This window comes from Sinocyclocheilus grahami, unplaced genomic scaffold (genome assembly GCF_001515645.1).
Source record: "Sinocyclocheilus grahami isolate Dianchi unplaced genomic scaffold, SAMN03320097.WGS_v1.1 scaffold982.1, whole genome shotgun sequence".
Classification (NCBI taxonomy): domain Eukaryota; kingdom Metazoa; phylum Chordata; class Actinopteri; order Cypriniformes; family Cyprinidae; genus Sinocyclocheilus; species Sinocyclocheilus grahami.
This window is the reverse complement of record NW_015506161.1, coordinates 206,493-226,948: the sequence shown is the minus strand read 5'-3', so window position 1 is coordinate 226,948 and position 20,456 is coordinate 206,493. Positions and strand designations below refer to the sequence as shown.

The 20,456-nt window shown below is 37.3% G+C and overlaps 1 protein-coding gene across 1 annotated transcript in view; it reads left to right on the top strand.

Moving 5' to 3' along the window:
- LOC107565117 (PDZ and LIM domain protein 2-like) overlaps window positions 1–20,456 on the top strand; it is a 78,777-nt gene that overhangs the window by 24,137 nt on the left and 34,184 nt on the right. The window contains exons 2-4 of the mRNA XM_016250330.1: window positions 2,549–2,680; window positions 6,927–7,075; window positions 17,736–17,946. Coding sequence (XP_016105816.1) covers window positions 2,585–2,680; window positions 6,927–7,075; window positions 17,736–17,946 — 456 coding nt within the window. The 5' untranslated portion in view covers window positions 2,549–2,584. The remainder of the gene's footprint in view (window positions 1–2,548; window positions 2,681–6,926; window positions 7,076–17,735; window positions 17,947–20,456) is intronic.

Here is a 20,456-nt window from a genome sequence, read left to right as displayed (position 1 = left end):
CACACATATATATATATATATATATATATATATATATATATATATATATATATATATATATAAGCTCGATACCATAGAGCCCCCCACCCCCACACACATAACAAATCTCAATTTAACCCCTGCATAAGACAATAAATACGATTTATATTCCGCTTTTACTCAAAACTTACTTTAAATCACCATTAAGTTTTTGTAATAACTTCCGATTGCTGTGTGCGTTTTGGCTATCGTTCAGGAACCGGTATCGAAGTCAAGGTATCGATATCGATAATTTTTGAACGATACCCAGCCCTAGCCGTGACGCGTCAGTCTTTTAACGTGAAGTTTTAAAGTGTGAACCTGTCAGGGGGTTAAACTATAAAACCTCTTTATTTTGGCCTCAAAGCTTGACAGTAAAGCAAGATGTCTTGACTACTAAATCTTGTGGTGGTCGTGGTTTTTGTATGGAGCAGATGTGTCCGTAAACTCTATAGGGTATTCTTGCTCTTTCATTGTATTTTGTATATTCCAATAAAAAAAAAATATATAAAAAAACCTCTAGGGTCTTCTACCCGGGTGCTCGTTGCCCTGGCCTGCACATATGTTAGTAATAAATGTTTGCACCATCGTTTACCGTGGTCTCAATGAGGTTCAGTGCGTTTGAAGTGGGTACAGTGAATCATCACGGCTCCAAAGAGCTCATCATTATGAATGTTCAAGATTACTCAGATCTACACAATGGCTGGGTGTTTATTTATTTATTTAAATATTTGATATAGCTGCAATATTATTTTTTTGCTGTTAAAGTACCAACATTGTGAATATTGTAATGATTTAATGCACTTTTATTTGGCCACCTTAAGATTTTTGAGTTGCTCAGTTGCAGATATCTTAAATGCTTAATATACATTTTTAATGTTTTAATACCTATTTTAAAAGCATTTGATTTAATTTCTGTGAATTAGTTATTTAAAATAGATTATACCCAATAATCGGTTTAAATTACTAATTCTAAACTGGTTTCTTTGTCTTTTTTTTATTTTGCAACTGCGTCTGACTTTTTGATCAAAATGATGGCTCCTTTGTTAAAAAAATAAAATCCTTTTTAGCAATTTCTTTCACTAATTTTCACATATTAGATGGTATGCATACATTTATTGGAACATAAATAAGGGAAAGAGGGGGAAGGAAAGGGGGAAAAAAACAATATACGGTCATGGCCAAAAGTTTTGGCAGTGACATAAATTTGATAAAAATCATAACATAATCAAAACATAGAGACTCTGATGTTAATGTGTCTGCATTCAAGCATTTCAGTGGGCTTAAACAGATCACCCTTTACAGCAGATTTAGTTCACAAACAACTGACAGCTTTGACCTAAATATGATTTTCAGTTACAATAATTAATCCTAAAATTCGACATTAGTAACTTACTTTTAACAGCATCAGTTGTGCGCGCTCTCGCATGATCTCCCGGTTCTTTCTTGTGAGTTCAGGTCACTGGAGACTCGCACTAAACGGTTCATTCGAATCAGTGAGTTGTCGACTCGAGAACAGCTGCAATCAGATCATTCCAATACGTGAATGAATCGTTTGGTGCGATTTGTGAACCGATTTAAAGAGTTCATTGAAAAGAATCAGTTCGTTCTCGAATCAGACACCGCTTTTGCGTCTTGGAGCACATGATATATTATAAGGAGTAGCGATAAGTTTTATGAAATGTAGTGAAGTAAAAAGTATGATCTTATGCTTTGGAATGTAGTGAAGTAAAAGTTACTCAAAATAAAACTATTCCAGTAAAGTACAGATACTTGAAAAATTTACTTAAGTACAGTAACGAAGTAAAACTACTTCATTACTGTCCACCACTCACTATCATACTAATTAGATTGTAAGAGCAGACTCATTGCTATAAAAAGAGGGATGAAGCACTCCCAATTATTGTGTTCTTGTTAGCAATGGTTACCTCCAAAAAACACGTGCAGCCATCATCGCTTTGCATCAAAATGGCCTCACATGCATGGCCTCTCTCTCTCTCTCTCTCATATCATATATCATCATATCATATATCTCATATATCATATCATATCATATTGGTTGTCATGTATGTTTTGTTGACCTCGGTTTTTTTGTATTTGATTTGTCACCTGTAAATAGTATATCTGTTTGCATAATAATAATAAAAAAATATTTCACAAATTTTAATCATTAATATTGAAGAAAATAAGTTAAGAGACTCGAGCTGAATCTAAAGTGGTTTCTTGCTCTCCTTATGGGTGCTACAGCTTTAAAAACACACTCATGTCAGTCATGTGGCACCTCTCTATGATTCCTGATTGCTAAGTGCCTGTGGATTTGAGCTGCAGTCATGTGGAATAGGATGAAAGGTGTTCTGAAGAGCAGGTGAAGGCAGTTTACCTTTCAACAGCAGCCAGTGGCTCAGAGATGTGGAAACTATGAGACACATCTGTGGCATTTCAGCTTGATGTCAAATTAAACTTGACCGACACTCTCTCCATCTGTGGGTTTTTTGCCTCTTCTCATACTCCTTCTTTTTTCCTCTCGCAGCACTCCTGAGAGCATTGGGCAGCAGCCTGTGGTCACATGATGCCATTTACAGTGAACCTGATTGGCCCGTCCCCCTGGGGATTCAGAATTTCTGGAGGGCGAGACTTCAAGAAGGCCATAACAGTTTCCAAGGTAAGTTTTCATCCCCGTTAACCAAAGTACCAGTCCAGAACATGGTTCATCTCCTTGTTTTTTGCATCAGTGATTAAAGCAATGATGCCTCATACCTAACTTTTCTCATTACACACTGTATTGCACTCTGTCTCCCTGACTACTTCAACCAAACAAGACATGTATAATTAAAGAGGAAGTTCCTGGTTATTGTATTTTATTGCAGATGTTTTTTAGAATAATAGAAAATATGAATATGAACTTACGCAACAATGTGTAAAAGTTAGGCTTAAGCACAGCATGAATCACTAGGTTCCCTTTGGAATAATAAAAATACATACATAACCATGGATCTTACAAGAAAGAAAAAATCTCAAACTCATCCAAAGGATTATCGCCAACAACTTGTAAACATCGGAGAAAGTTTTCCGTCATACACCCCAATAAACTTTACAAAATCAATCCGGTGGTTGGTGGAGAAACACCAGAGAAACTGGGACCAAATTATCTACACTCCACACCAGAATGATCCGTACATTTTTGTTAATGGATGAAGATCCTTCTTGAACTCCAATAGGATTCTTTACTTTTCAGTTGACCCTTATTAAAACCAGTGAAACCAGGTTTAGAAATTTTATCAAAAATAAAGAAAAAAACATCTTATAAAGGTCTATATATTTAATTTCTTTTTCTTTTTCACACCATGACTATAGCTATGGTAACTGGTATGGCGTTAAACTATAAACAAACAAAAAAATGTGTTGGGTTCACACTTATTTAGCGTGAGTCTGGTCTCTCAGAACAGGTTAATCAATTGCTTTTTTTGAGTTCAAGCTTTCAACACTCAGGCAGTTGTGAAAGACTGTTTTTCAGCTGAGAAGTTCAGAATCTGCTGTACTCCTGCCACCTAGTCTGGAACCCATTTATTTTTGTTTTTCATGGGCTTTGGGACAATTTTCAAAATTAACCAAAACAGTTCCTCAAGTAAAAAAGAAAAGTTTATTTCATGCAAACAAATTCCATGTTGTTATCCAGAAATACACCATAGTGTTTCTAATTAAAGGCAGCTAATGGAACCTTTCCTTTTAGATCCTGGTCACATCTGCATTGTAACCCAGAATTCCATTGCATTTAAACATAAACCACTTTAGAACACTGAGATTTTCAAATTTATGGCTTTCATTATCCTTGTTGTTTCCCATTACCACAATGTTTCAAATGCACTATTAAAGGGACAGTTCACCAAAAAAAAGAAAGAAAATTCTGTCATTTACTCAAGATTTTTTATCATTGAAACACAATTGAAGCTAATCTTAATGAAACCTGAGAGATGTCTTTCTCTCCATTTGAAAGTCTGCAGCCAAAACTTTGATGCTTTAAAAAGTTCATAAAGACGAAAGACTCCAGGAATTCTGAAGAGCTTTGATTGCTTTATTTGATGAACCCATTTGATTTAGTATTTTATTCACACTCAAACATTAGTCAGTGCACATTTATTCAGTTCATCAAATATAGTAAATGTGATCTCAAATGTGCATGATGCAGTTTTATTTTTTGCGTGAACTACCCTTTAGGGACTTCACTGTCTCAGACTTCTATGCTTGTGTTGTTCCCTCAACAGCCAATATGTGAGGAAAATGAGTGCTTAATGGTGTCCATGCAGTGCAGGAGACCTTTGGTATTGAGAGGGGTTGTAAGAAACACAGAATAGAACGGCATGGGTGTTTTTTTTTTTCACAGGGCTCGAAAGGGCCATTTGGAGAGACGGGGCAGAGTGTAGTAGCAGGAGTTTGGCATGGGCACAAATCTTGTGCTCCCCTCTTTTTATTGCCTTTGTCTGATCTCACCCTTCCAGACTCTCCATGATTCCTCAAGCTTTACGTACATGTTTTGACACTGTTGCGTGAGACAAAGCTCAGAAACTATCTACCTAGATATTCCTATAAAAATACTTTACGCCGGTGAGAGTTACTCTATAATTCAAATTCTAGAGGGAAGTATGAGGGTAAGTGCTCATCTGTCTCTCAGGTCTTCACCACAGTCACACACAGAGGGGAAGGATAGTCGCACTCCACATGAAGCGAGGCGTACTCTGATTACATGAGACGCGCTCCATTGTGTGTCTCTGTAGCAACAGTTAATTGGCACTCGAGCAGGCCCTCAGACATGGCACCTCTGCCCCTTCGCTTTCAGCTAACATCAACAACAACAACAGCTGACTGGCAGTCTGCAGGGCCTCTCTGTGCCGGGCTGTTTGTGTGTTTTGAGTCGAGCTGAGGTGTTGCTTTCCTCTTCTCCTACTAATGAGGTTGTGGCCTTATTGACTATTGAGTCTTGAGGGGATTCAAAGCTTTGCTCAACTAACAGCAGCCCCTGTCTAGTTGTTTTTAAGATTCCTGCCAACTTTAACACTACTATAAGTAATCCATTGGTGGGTTGATGCCGTAAGAAAAATCTGTGGTGTTATTAAAACATTGCTCTGTTTGACAGCAAAATTGACTCAACCAAGTTTGGGGCAGGAGTTTTCAACCAAATGACAGATGAGAAAGTGTTCAGAAAACCTGTTTAGAAACAGTCATATGTTTTGGCAATTAAATCCGCACACTGTATAACAAGTCGGAATACAAATATAGTAAAGAGAGGCAATAAACATTACTAATAATTCAACAGACCATATCTATGTTGGCAAGCTTACATAATGTTTCTGTGAAGTTTAAATGAGCAGAACTGGTTAAACAATGTTCCATTTATTACAGAAAACTAGGGGTGCTCCGATCGGGATTTTTGAGGCCGATCACAGAAAGCGGTATCTACCGATACCGATCACCGATACTGATCTTTTTAAAGCCTTCTTTTTATAATTTATAACTACATAGTGATACTTCAATCAGGATTTTTAGACTCTGCTACAGTTAATTCGAAGATATAATCTAAATATTTATTATGAATCATAACCAGTTATAATTCGTCATAAATATTCCCCTTTTTAGAGCTAATAAATAATAATAAACGTTACAACATCATTCAATGCTTTTTACTTTTGCATTTAATTCTAGATTTATGTATTAAGTTGCTCAAGCAAAGTGGCAAAACATTTAAACTACTTTTCTTACATTATCACAAACTTACCATTGACCGAAATAGTCAGCTCTACTGCCTTTCCTTTTGCATTGAAACCTTTATTACAAGCAATCCTGCGGTTCATAAAGAACTTTGTTTTCCTACCTCTACCCTACCATCTATTATTGCCTTCTTTATCTAAAAGTGCTCTTTTCCAACAAGCCATATGTTGACTGTGAAAGACAGTATACTTTAATTATATGCATTTATGGTGCAATTGCTACATTTTCGTTTTCATATATACTGCAAACAATGTGCTGTCACTTTAGTTCAGCGCGTGTATCACAGCAAAAATAGACTCTGTGCGGAAACTATCTCTGCACTGCTGCAGACGCACTGCTCCTGAACGCACTGCCGTGTGCAGTGTGAATACTTTAATCCGTTAACATGAGCGTGGATTTCCGCACCACATACCACGCACTGCAAACAGAGTAATGTGAACCTGGCATTATGTGTGTGCACTGCAAGTGTGCACGGTCTACAGGAGAGCGCGCGAGCGCTGAATGGTTAAACACTGGCAAGAATTAAAAAGTAATGCAAAAACTTTACTTGTATAAACTTTAGTGACTATGTGACTGCCTCGATTGTGCAAGTGACAATTCCTGTGTCAACTGTGCAGCGTGCAGCTTGCTTATAGATAGACGCGATGTGTGGTGATTTGAAGCCATTTGCGCATTTTGAGAGTGAAAGAGAGAGCGTGCGCGGTGATTCACTCACGCTATTTGTGAAATTACATCTCACACAAGGTTTTCAAATTACTTTGTTATTTAATGAAGAAATATGAAGGTACCTCACCTTCAGCATTATAATTATTTCACCCGCGCCGGACAGAGACTGAGACGGTGCCACTGCATGTCGTGCCAAACCTCTCACGGCAGCGTCATCAAGTTGAGATCGTTTTTTTGAGATCGGCCTTTTAGAGACTGCCGATCGATCACCCCAACGTGATTATCGGCCGATAATGATCGGTAGCCGATCGATCGGAGCACCCCTACTATCTTGAAGTAGCAAAACATTTTTGTAATTTGTGATGTTTTTAATATTCATTAAACAATACCTGTTGACTAAAATTTAAAGGGTTTTCTTCTTAATGGGGCGCAGACTGTACGTGACTGAGTTCTGATTGGTTGAGTGTTTTTGTCTAAAGGTGAATGCTGGCAGTAAGGCAGAGACGGCCTCTCTTCAGCTTGGTGACATCATCATGGAGATTAATGGACTCAATACTGGCGAGATGCTCAACGTAGAGGCACAAAACAAAATCAAGAGCTGCACGACTCTGCAACTTCTCGTAGAAAGGTGAGGGTGCCTTTATTTTCTTTATCTACATTGTCTTTCAGAGATGGATGCAAGTGCATTAGTACTGATCTAAAATGTCAGTGATGGTCATGAAATACAAGAATTGTGACTTTTTTCTATTTTGAAACATTTCACACAAGTTGAAAATAACTGCACTTTTAAAGAAAGTCAGTTCACTTTGTGGCCATATTTGCAATGCCTTTAGACAGCCATTTTTGCAAAACCATTTTCGGTCTACTTGTGGGGAACTATATACTAATGGGGAAATACTGAAATCCCAAAAACTTCTTGACAAACTCACATTTGAATAACATCTTTCAAGCCAACAATAACATCTGCCATGGATTTTCTAGTAAATATATATTTCAGGTTGATAAAGCCAATGCTTATGTTCATTCCTGAGTGCAGGTCTTGAGGCACTAACTGTTTCTATGGCATCCAGAGCTTCTCATGATACCTGTGATTACACAATGACTTTACCAATTGACCCTTCGCAGAGAGTTTGATTGACAGGCGATCTGACCAATCATAATGCAGAATCTGCCATTTTGTCTGACAAACAAACTAGACAGGAGAGTAGATTAACATCAGTGGACTTGAACTTGAAAAATGGTGTGTATTGACGTCTTTCCGCAATTAAAACAAAAAAACCTTCTGATGTTCATTCATGTTTATTTCATGCTATAACTACTAAAGAGGTAGGTGTAACGAATCGGCTCATGAGGAAATATGAATAATTAATCATAACTAGTTATAATTACTTATGAATATTTAGATCCGCTGTAGATATTTAGCTGACCTCTCAGGGTCAACTGTCTTGTCAATTCTAAGAACGTTAATTTCCTGGTTAAGGGAAATAACTTCCTTACTGTACAATTCTACAAAAGCTTGTAGCATAAATCTGCATGATTAAGTGACTCCAGTTATGGGAAAACCATGAACAATGTCAAGTGTGATACAAGTAAGGTTTTATTAACTACATAAACACTTAAACTAGTCTAACATACTACATAAACACATAAACTGGTCTAACATACACATACACACACACAGTTTGTATAGGAAAGGGTTAACGCTTAACCCTTTAAAGAGAAGCGAAAGTAAGAACATGAAGTTATTGAAACATTTGCATATTCAGCAGATCTACACCTGAGATACACACTCAATTAGATCATCCAAATACGAATTCATAGATACTAAACATGGTAGCGTTATATATATGTAAGTTGACAGGAGTGTGTTTCGATTATAAGCCTGGATAACAGTATACAATTTCAAAGACAAAATACATGATGACAATAATATACCCAATGACCTGAAGGATCATGTGTGTGCATTCAAAGAAAGGTTTTCCTATTAATTAATTAGCAAAGAAAAGTCCTTCCCTTGTGGATTTTCCTTATGGGCAAGGAAGCAATTTTCTTCACCTAAATTCCAGGAGGTCGTAAATGTATCAGGTGTCAGGGCTACCATGGAACCAGGGGCCTGTTCGGCTTCCTGGGGTGTTACAGAGTATTTGTTAAATCTAGCTTGCAAAATATATATTGTGTGTTTGAGTGGTCCAGACGCTACATAGGGATGATTGGTTCATGTGCCGCTTGAACTGAGGCACTACAGCGATCTGTCACAACTCGTTAAAGAGCCACAAAATGCTATTTATTGTTTGAATTTCTTAAAACATTCCAAAATTTGAAAGCTGAGACTTTGTTTGATACCAGAAGTAACCTGATCTGTCTTGTCTGTTGTTGTGTTGTCAGTGCCGTCTTTGCTCCACGATTAATTTTTCACTGCGTGAGAACATGTGTAGTGTGAGTCGCATGGCTTGTCAGACATAGCAAAAGTAACTAAAGGGGGCGGGTCTTTGCAAAGTTCAATTGGCGATTGGTTCTTTTATTTAGAAGGCGAGACTTATTCTGCCCTATTGTGTGTTGCACTTACTCCCGTTCAAAGTAATACGAGTCTTGTCTTGGTATGTGAAATGTCTTTGTTGAAATTCAGTAACTACTAAATGTTTAAGGGAGCTAGATATTTGATCCAAGTGAAGTGACGTGTGGCCAAGTATGGTGACCCATACTCGGAATTTGTGCTCTGCATTTAACCCATCCAAGTGCGCGCACACACACACACACACACACACACAGTGAACACACACCCAGAGCAGTGGGCAGCCATATTGCTGCGGCGCCCGGGAAGCAGTTGGGGGTGCAGTGCCTTGCTCAAGGGTCTCGCCTCAGTCATGGTATTGAGGGTGGAAGAGAGTGCTGTACATTCACTCCCCCCACCTACAATCCCTGCCGGGGGTGAGACTCGAACCCGCAACCTTCAGGTTACAAGTCCGACTCTATCCATTAGGCCACGACTGCCCCTGTGCGGTTGTGCTGCTCCTACAGTAGCTTTTTTAAAATGAAAGAACTCCCTCTAAAAGACCTTGAGGTCCGATGAACCCAAAACCAGTCCAATTTTACAGGATTTAGTTGATTTAGATCAATTAGTCAACTACCTGTTCAGTCATCTCATTGGCTAGTTGAAGCCTGTGATTTTGCTCATCTTTATATGTCAGCACAAGTAAACGCACTGTTCTGGCCAGAACGGTACCTTTGCTCTCTCACACACATGCACTTTGAGCCCTGTGTCCATGTGAGTAAATTTTTCCCTTCTGACCTAATTTCTCTGACCAGGCCAGAAACAACACTGGGCCCACAATGGCACTCTAGCTCTGTGTGTGTGTGTGTGTGTGTGTGTGTACTGTAGCCCACAGTATTGGAGGAAGAGGGTGTGTGTCTGCCCTCTTCTAAGTTCATATTAGACTGAGTTATGCAAGTATCCTGCTGTCTACTTGACCCTTTAGTTTTCAGGACAATCCATCTACAAATAGAAGTGCCTACAGTATGTAATAGAGGAGGGATGCTGACTTGTGTCTAATTCAGTTTGAAGAATTTGAAGAATTATTGGCATGAATGAGAGTTTCCTTAAGCTGTTTTGTAAAGTGTTTCCTCTTACAAAACGGTGGCAGCCAGATAGTATATAAAACCTGGGTACAGTTGCATTAACCTAGCCAGTATGTTAAGAATTTGTCTAAAGGACTAGTGTGACCAACTAGCAGTTAGGGATAATCAGTCATTTTTTTCAGATTCAAAGTAGACCAATCTACCTTTTTGTAACTTAAAGGGGTCATATGATGTTGCTAAAAAGAACATTATTTTGTGTATTTGGTGTAATGAAATGTTTATGCGGTTTAAGGTAAAAAAAAACACATTATTTTCCACATACTGTACATTATTGTTTCTCCTCTATGCCCCGCCTTTCTGAAACGCATCGATTTTTACAAAGCTCATCGGTCTGAAAAGCAAAGTGTGCTGTGATTGGCCAGCTATCCAGTGCGTTATGATTGGCCGAATACCTCAAGCATGTGACGGAAATGTTACGTCCCTTACCATATTGTGATGATGCCCTGTCAGGCCGGAGCGATGATTCAAAAACATGAAAACCCATTATAAACGAGGCATTCGTTGCATCCAGTGGGGACATAATTATGGATTATAATAACTTATACTGTCTTTTTACGCGTTGCATCGCACCGCGTAAACCTAAAACCATGTCTGCATTTGTGATCGGAGAAATGACAAACAACAAGCCCTACTCTACATTGCCCAAAAAACTCTCTTTAAATATAAAAAATATAAAAACTCTTACAAGCTGTGAGTCAGAACAGCCGGCATTGTAGTCTACTTTACCAGGATCAGGAAACGGTCCTCCATAAAATGTGCTGCACACATCTGAATATTTGGGTTGAACTGTTCTGGAACAGTGTTGTACACTGTACAACTTAACCACTGATTTCTAGTCGTGTCCATTTTTGGAAAGCCTAACGAAGTAGTTTCGCATTCACAACGAAACACCGCGTCACACACGGCGGCCTAGAGTGAGCGGCGGCGGCCTAGAGTGAGCAGAGGCCGGGGGCTAGAGTGAGGGGAGCTATAGTGAGGAACGGCCGGAGGGCTAGAGTGAGCAGAGGCGGCGGGCTTGAGAACGGTGCGGCCGGCAGATTCGACGAAGGAGGCTTGCGGCAACCACATGTGAAGACCCCGGGCTGGATTCCGCTTCGTCCACGGTGAAAGCCGATCCGGTGATCCACAGCGTGAAGTTGATGTATTTCCTCAGCAACCAGCATGGATCAGCTCCAGGCATGACGAAGCAGATATCGTCCTCTTTTGGAAGGACAAACAAATTAGTTTCTCTTTCACAACAAAACACACAGCGCCTTCACGATATGGCGGCGGCAGCAACAATACTACAGCGAGAATAAAAGTTATGCCTTCTTTCTTTGCTTGAACATTTGGGCGGCGTTATGCAAATCTTCCCAGATAGTGACGTAGGTATGTGGGGGCATTAGAATGAGCCGTTTTTAGGTAGGCGTGGCTGACTCTTAACTTTTATAAAGAATATCTTTTTGGATTTGAGACTTTAGTCTTTGCAACTTTACAGATGATCTTTATGCACCAAGAGCTTGTAACACTCCAAAGAGAAAGGAAAAATTGAAATCGCATCATATGACCCCTTTAAAGAAAAAAAAAAATAGATGACTAAAGTCTAAACAGTTTGTGCAACTGGCCACTGATTACCACTGAAGTGAATTTCAACATCTAATGCAAAATCTTCCAAGAAGAGTGTGAAGCTCCAAGTATACAAAGTATAGTTTTTTTACGCGTGTGTATGCACACAGCCAAACGCACAGCCCATCTACAGCTATCTAGTGCGCTATCAAATAGAAAAGTTTCATCCTTTTTTTGTGTGTGTTAGGGATGATCCGATCCGCCTTTTTCATCTCCGATACCGATTCCGATACCTAGGGTTCAGTATTGACCGATACCGATCCGATACCAGTGAAGTTTTTTTTTTCATTTAAATAAATGTAGAATTTATATATCTCTGTGTGTGGAACTGATAATCATTCTTTCACAATCTACTAAATAAAGACTACTTCATTACAAAGAAAAATAAACAATAAATATGAAAAAATATATGTATATTCATAATCTGATAAAAATATATCATAAACTAGGTTAGTGGATAATTCGGCAGCAAAAGTTATTCTAAAAAAAAATCAGTGCACAATTTTAGAAATCCAACATTTAGTGAAATCCTTTGAGCTAAATTATTGACCTGTTTCCCTTACAATATATTTATATACAAGTGTATATACTATAAAATTAAAATTTATTTTAAATGTATAGTATATTTTTTAATAAGGCAACAACATATGATAGATTCGATAGGACAAAACAAATACAGTGCGTCACGAAGAAACACAGTCACAGCATGCAGCGCTTTGCATTAAAAAGTGCAAAGCACAAAAGGAAGAGAAATTGATGCATAGTGTATTATATCTGTACAACAGTTGAGCTTTTCTTTTAAGTTTTAAATTTCAGTTACTGTGCACGTTAAAAACTATTTTATTATTGCAAATGTTACTGTACATTGTTTGAAAAATGTAGCTAGTATCGTTGCTAATATTGATTAGTTACTCCTCAACGCTGATCACAAAGTCTTTAAGATTGTCTCTATTGCCACCAGTAACTCTTGGCTTTGCTTTGCGTCGAGCATTAATGGCTCCTTTGAGAACTTTCCAGCTTGTGAAGAGCCTTTGATGTGCGTCTCATGTGGTTTTATGGTTTTTCCTGGCCTTTTCTAGTTTTACTTCTACATTTTTCTGTGACGTTCTCATATAGACTTTGTAATGATTTAATCTCTAGTGAGTTAAAAATATGGCTGGAATGCCGCAGTACATGTGGTGCATTGAGATGCTCTGATGTGTCATCTTCCAAAGAATGAAAGTGTACTGTCACAAGACGAGAAGTCACTCTGGAAATCATATTGTAAGGAAGAAGTTGCAGGGAGTTTTGCTGGGAATTCATGCATTTGCCTTCAAAAGTGAAGATCTTCTCAGAGGAGCATTAGAAGACAAACTACTGTAGTCCTCCTCTACAATATCACACTAAACCTTCAGCTAAGGCTGATGTATCCACAATCGGTCTTTGCAGATGACCTCATTGAGAACTAAATGGGGCACACAGCACAATGACGTCAGTTTAGAAGTGTCTCACTTTTTAAACGGCAAGTATTTGAGGGAGGTATATTGAGTATCGACCAAAGTGAAAGCAGTTTGGAACAGGATTTTTATTTTCTGGTTTGATCTTATCTGGCAGCTCAAAATAATTTTTTGACAACGATAAGGCTGGTATCACTATATGTATCTGTAGTGTAGATGTGCATAAACAAGTAGAAAGTCTGCTATGCTATTTTTAACACATTATGTCCGTAATGTAATTTTTAAAAATTCTGAAACCATGGATACTAGTGTAGATGGACCACGTTGATATTAACTGAAGCTGTTTTTGGAAGCAGTTTGATGTTCAGTCATGCTGTCACAGATTTGCACGTATAAGCTCAGTACAACAACTTCAATCATGTTTATAATGTATCACTGCTTTGAGTCTCTTGTTTTTAACTTAAGTTACACAATGTAATGCAGGTGTTTTTTTGTTATAGGCAATCTAGTCTTTCGGTTTACATCCATCAAGATCCAAATAAAGAAAATAATCAAATTAGATGAAGTACCTTTCATTTGTAAAGTATTGAATTACTGAATTGATTTAGTTCTTGGATTATCTCAAAATAAAAACATTAAAAGATATTATAACCGGTTTGTGTCATAAAACATTTTAGGTTGAGTTTGCAGCAGATGGCTGTCAGTAGCCTCAAAGGTAATTAATTGTCTATTTTTATACGCAATTAACCTCCAATACTTGACTCAAATATTGGCTAAGGACTTGCCTGCCAGAGAAATGTGGGGTTGTCTAGAAAACTGTCTGAAACAATCACCTTTTTAGCTAGTGATGTGAATGGTATAGAAATTACTCACTCTTTCAGCTTTGAATCATTTAAACAATAAAAAAAAAATTGTTAACGTACCTAACATTCAACCCGATTTAATTAGTTAGAGATCTGATCTCACCTTCATCCAGTCTGTTTGGAATGACATGAAGAAACGGAACCAACTGAGATGAGAAGAGAATGAGAAGAACTCTGGCAACGTCTCCAAGATGCTTCAAGAAACCTACCTGCAAAGCTACAGTACTGTTAAAAGTTTTAGGCACTTGTGTAAAAATGATGTAAAGTGAGGATGCTTTCAAAAATAATGTCATAAATAGATTTTATTCCTCAATTAACTTCTATTTACTAAATCAAATCAACATTTGATGTGACCATCCTTTGCGTTTAAAGCAGCTTTTGCCCTAGGTGCACATTGAGGAAGCTTTACAGGTAGGTTTCTTGAAGCATCTTGGAGACATTGCCACAGTTCTTCTGGATTTAGTCTGTCGCCGTTGGTTCCGTTTCTTCATGTCATTTAAGATCTCTGTGTGGAGCACTGGCTGTTTTCAGACAAAAATCTCATTGGATTATTACAATTAATAGCAAAATTAATGTTTGAAAATGTAAACTGATATTTCCTACTGACATACTACAGCAAAAGATAGAAAAAAAACGTACTTTAAACCATTTTTTGTTGGTGAAAAAAAAAAAACTTTTGCACAATAGTGTGTGTGTGTGTTCAAAACACATGTTGTACTATATATATAATGCCATAGTTGAGCACAAACAATACTGGGTGGATTCGGGACCCTAAATCATGTCAGTACATGTCAACAAAAAGCATCAAGTGTTTAAAAGCCATTGAACAACTGCTAATTTATGCCCATTCTGTTAGAACTCCATGTACAGACAACCTGTTCTCACCTTAATTGCCTGTCTCTGCCCATCCAACCACTGTCTTCTAATGGGAAAAATAAGGAGCCATAAGTCAAAGGATAACATAGATAAGCTTTACCTCAGGTTGTGCTTGTTCTGTGGAATTTGTCTTTTCATTTGTGAATATATTATAATACAATACAATATATATTATATAATCACCAATTCATTTGGCAGAGACATTTGGGTTACTGTCGCCTCTGGCTTGCTTAGTTGGGGACACTTCATTTCCAGCGATATCGTTGACTTGATTGCAAAGATACTATTTAAACTGAGCTGAGCTGGATGATGACATCACTGAATTGAATGATGAACTGTCTTTAACTGAAAAATGAGTGTTTACTATTGTCATTTTGCTTTATTGACACACTATTTTCCTAATTAATGCTGTTCAGTTGCTTTGACAATCTGTATTGTTAAAACCGCTATATAAATAAAGGTGACTTGACTTACACTTTATTTTAAGGTTTCCTTGTTACAGTGTAATTATACATTTAAGTACTGATTAATCAGGGGCGGATTTAGTGATTTGGGGCCCCCAGGCAAAGTACAGGAATGGGGCCCTATACAATTTCACACATTTACAACCTTGAGGCTCCTTTCACTGTTGCTCGCTGCTGCACGATCGTGTCCCATAGTTGTCTAATCTTTTAGATTTTTCATGTATATGTTATAAATAAAGGATTTCTTTAATGTTGTAAATCCCTTGTTCACATTTAAACAGGTTATAATGGTATTAGTAGTAGAGTAGGTTGGACACTAGGTGGTGCGTTGGGGTAATTTTCACTATGCAAATGTCTACACAACGTAAGGCTGTCTAATTCTAAACTTTAAAATATACATTTATTTTTATTTATTTTAATTGCACATTTAAATTAAACTGAAGGAAATTATAAATTGCTTAAGGATTATTTCAACCAAACATGAAGTGTGCCTGTGTGGAAAGTGACTGTGCATGGTCCTTCTTGGGTCTTTCACAAAAATGAGTGAGCGCCGTTTAAAGAAATAAAATAGGCCCTATATAATATGCACTGTTGCTTAGTATTAAAATTATAGCTTCAGATGCATGATATTTGTAGGGCCCTATGAAATAAATTTTATTTTTCCCAAATTAGCCTAAGTTTTATTTTTTCCAAAATCTTTTTTTTCCGTTTAAATTTTTCTGGATTCAGTTTTTTTTTTCCATTTTAATTTTTCTGGATTTTAACAAAAAACATGTCTAATTAATTAAAATCACGAAACTTGTTTAATTTACCAGCAATTTAGGCCTATTAAAAGTTTAACAAAAATTACGTTCAAGGCCCAAATTGTGCGCTTTTTAAAATTTTTATTTTTTTATTTTCTGTATTCCATTTTAATGTTTTAATCAAAAACATATCTAATTAATTGAATTCATAAAAACAACTTAATTTATTAATTTGTATACAATAATAGGGCCCTATGAAATTTTTATTTTACTTATTTTTTAGAAATTCTGTTGTGTATTTAATTTTTCTGGTAATCAAATGAAGGCGAAAACATTAATCTATCTTTTATTCCAATGAAAATTAAACAAACCCTTTAATTTTTGTACATTCGAAATGCTACACAACAGAAATTTACTGTGTAACGATCAATGTCACGGAATTCGTCAAATATTGAATGAATAAATCAAATGCAATTCAGTACACTTCAATCAAACCGTGATGTGGACTAGTGTATGTGAACATTAAATTGCAAAAAATACTATTTAGCTACTACAGACGACAACCGCGAACGTTGCGCGTGCTTAAATATTAAATTGTTAAAATTAAATATCAAACGAAACGCGCGTCTGCGCTGTTCATTCCGTCACATTCCGCGTTACACAGTAAATTCCGTTTTTATGAATAGATATCGGGATTTCATCCCCATTTTCTACATCGCCCTACTTTTGCTAAGAAGCACGTTCAACGCAGACGCACAGACGGCTGTCGTGAATGAACACCACAGCAACTACTTGTGCGTCCGCACCGAACGCGCATCTCGCATATAAAAAGCATTTTAGGGGACCCTTGGCATTTGGGGGTCCAAGGCGGTCGCCTACCTTTGCCTAATGGTTAAGTCCGCCTCTGTGAGTAATATTAATTAACTACATGTACTTACTATATGGTTAGGATTAGGGTTTGGCTTAAGGTTACTTGCATGTAATTATGCATAATTAATTGTAATTGTAATAGTACATGTAACATGTGTAACAAGGACACCTTAAAATAAAGTGTTACCGAGATTTGTAACCGCTTTATGCTGACTCTATCCCTCTCCAATAGTAGCATTTCTTAATTTGCCATTTTAAATACCATCACTGCAAGCATCAAAATACTCTTTCTGCATTTAGACTTATCCAAAGCTCATCTCCAGACCTCCTCAGCTTTGAGCCAGAGACAGAAAGAAAGATGAAGGGGGGAAAACTGAATGTACTATATAGGAAGAAAGAATAAATCAAAGGGAGTATGACATTAGGATGAAATGGAGTGAAACAAAGTAAGAGAGATAAAACAATTGCGAGCAGAAGCAGCAAAAGGTAGAGGGAGTGTAAGATAATCTCATACATTACTGGAAAAAACTGATATTGTAAGCTACTGTTCAAACTTTTGGGGTCTGTAAGATTGAATATTTTGGAATCAATTTAATGCATCCTTGGTAAAAAAAAAAATTCTCTCTCTCGCGCTCTCGCGCTCTCTCGCTCTCTCTCGCTCTCTCTCTCTAAGCTAAGTGCCTGTGGCTCATAATGTATGACTTTTCCTCTTGACACATCTGTCTAGTTTCACATTCTTATGTTTACTTCTGTTGAGTTTCTTGGTCCATTTCTACTTTCCATCTGAATCGAACTGTATGGCTCAGGTTCATGTAACTGCAACCCATTTCATGTCAACTGTAGTTTACTTCAAAACTTGCTTGAATTCAACACCAGTTCAGAAATGTCCCATGATCTGCACTTATTAAAGCTAAATATTTCTTTATTTTTCAGCCTCCAGCTCCATTCCTGGTCTTCAGAGGAGAAGAGCATACAGAGTCACAGACTGTCCCGACCCCTCTCTCAGGTAGAGTCGCTCTCTCAACTCTTTTAATATAAACCTGAAGAAAAAATAACAGATCTGAACCAATAAAGCCTCCATTAAATGATTTGACAGGGGTTCTTGTGTATGACCTATTGAAACAGAAGTCAGGGCGGCACAGTCTGAAGAGTGTGTTCTTGTTTTAAATAGCAAGTAGCCTTCACACAACTGAGATCTGGAGCGCTGATTGCAGGATGTCTTTTGTTGTAAAAAACCAGAGGGTTCTATTTGTCCTGGTTTCAGTAAGTCATGAAAAAGACAATAACACTGTCTTAACCAAACACAATGTGACTAGATATAACCATTTTTGTCTGAACCAGCCATGACATAACAAGCAACAACATCCTCATGTTGTGTTTTGGTCATTTTGACCCAGAGAGGATTTTGTTCCCAAAAAGTCTAGTTAATATTATCGAAGTATCTATTTACCCCCATATAGTGCAAATAGCCTGCCTTGTTGGCATAGGCTATTTACACTAACTCCGCCCACCAAAGTGTGATTGGGGTGGTCAACACTTCAAAAGACGATTGATTAACAACAGCTACAGTGGTGTAGATGGTAAAGTGCGTTATGCCATAGTCATTTTTGACGCGATCGACCCAGGTTCCAATCTGCCTCGTTGAACATCTTTTCTTTTTTTTTCTCCCTTTTCAAATCTCATATCACATCGGTAAGGCATTTATTTTCAATAAAAATGAAGGAAATAATCAAAAAGGTGAAAATGAATTATCGGGTAGGTGTAGGGAGGGTTTTATTGTCCCTATAAGGTGGCAACCATTTAATAATTTTAATTAAAATTATAATTTACACTCAATATGTTATTGCATACTGTTTTATAATGTACTACTGTACAATACTGAGGTGTAGATAATTGCCACTATTTGCAATAAGTAGTATAAATAGCAGAAAATCCTGCTATTTTAACAGTGTAAATAGAATCTATAGCTATTTGCATGTAGTGTAAGTAGCATCTATCACTAAGAAAATATGCTATTTTCACTTAGTGTAAATAGTCTCTATTTACACTTAGTCTTAAGCCTACACTTAGGACTTAAGCCTAAAGGGTATAACAACTTCCCAGAAAATCTATATTTTTTTTACTTAGTTCCCCCCCCCCACCTATTTGCACTTGTGGTAAAAAAAAATTACCTACAAAAATGTATTTTATTTCAATTAGCACATGTTTGTAATTCTTTTTGGTACTGATAGATTGTAGGATAGATTGTAGAACATTGCCAAAATTGTCCACAAATAATGCTTTTTTTTACCATTAATCAGTTCAAAAACAAAATACAAAACCTTTGCTTACTGAAAGAAAACAAGTTGACAAAAGGATTGAATCCAAGATTGGTGATAATATTGCATAAGGAGAGATTCACAAGCAATTTTTTAAATGCCGGTCATTTTTGAACGGGAAAACCAAATTAGGTAAATGACTTTAAGCACAGGACAAGGGTTAAGGATATAGTGCTTCTCCTAAGCCTTAATTTTTTTTGGATCAGATGTCTTGTACTATTACTGTATGTTTTATAAGCTAGTAGCATTTATTATTAATGGCGATGGGACGTTCTCATGCTGAAAATTTTTTTTCTTGCTCATAGAAAAAAGTACTAAATACTTGTCAATATTTTTGGTCTGTTCTCTAGGAAGATAAATTATGTATGTATGAGACTGCTTAAAGTTTATTTTTCAGTGTGTGTTCAGTTTTTATACTCCATGTGAATCAGTACTGAACATATACAGTTACAGGTTGCCAAAAACGAGCAAGTGAAATTGGAGAGATGAGGTCTGGTAAGTCTCCGTGTTGATGGGATCTGCAGCGGAACATTGATGTTAGTTCTGCCTAATGCATCTGAGGAGCTTCCATGTGTGTTCATGCTCCTAGTACATGCTGCATTGAGTCTTCTCATGGACGAGGATTGCTTTGCTCTGCTCCTGAGATGTGGCTCATAAATCCCTTTAGTCTCTGCCTATATATGACTTCATGGGAAAAGCAGGTTTTCAGTGGCACAAATGAACTGCGATGACTCTTCGCAACAAGCTCCAGGATTGCACTCTCAGGAAATTAGATTATGATTTCCATCCGTTAATACCGTTCGCAATAAAAGGGTTAGCATTTCCAATATTTTCATAGCGGGCGGTGAGTACATAAACTTTGAAAAGGTCACCTCGCCATGCTGAAGCTCAACCTGGAAGTGGTTCATTTAGAACATCATTGAAACAGTGTGGTTGACCTTTCTTGTAGCTTCTTTTAACCTCGGGTTTATTAGCATTATTATAGCACGCTGCCTACGAGATCTTCATTATTATATGAGTTATGTACTTATTAGTGCTGTTCTCCGCTGACTCTGTAGCATCTTGGGGGATACAAAAATGGAAGAACAGGCAACAATCTAAAGGGAAAGTGCTCCAGATTCTGTCCCAAAAGCTAAAATTGAGCAGATGAAGTTGTGGGAAAGTTATTGCGAGATATGTCTGTTATTTAGTAATGGTC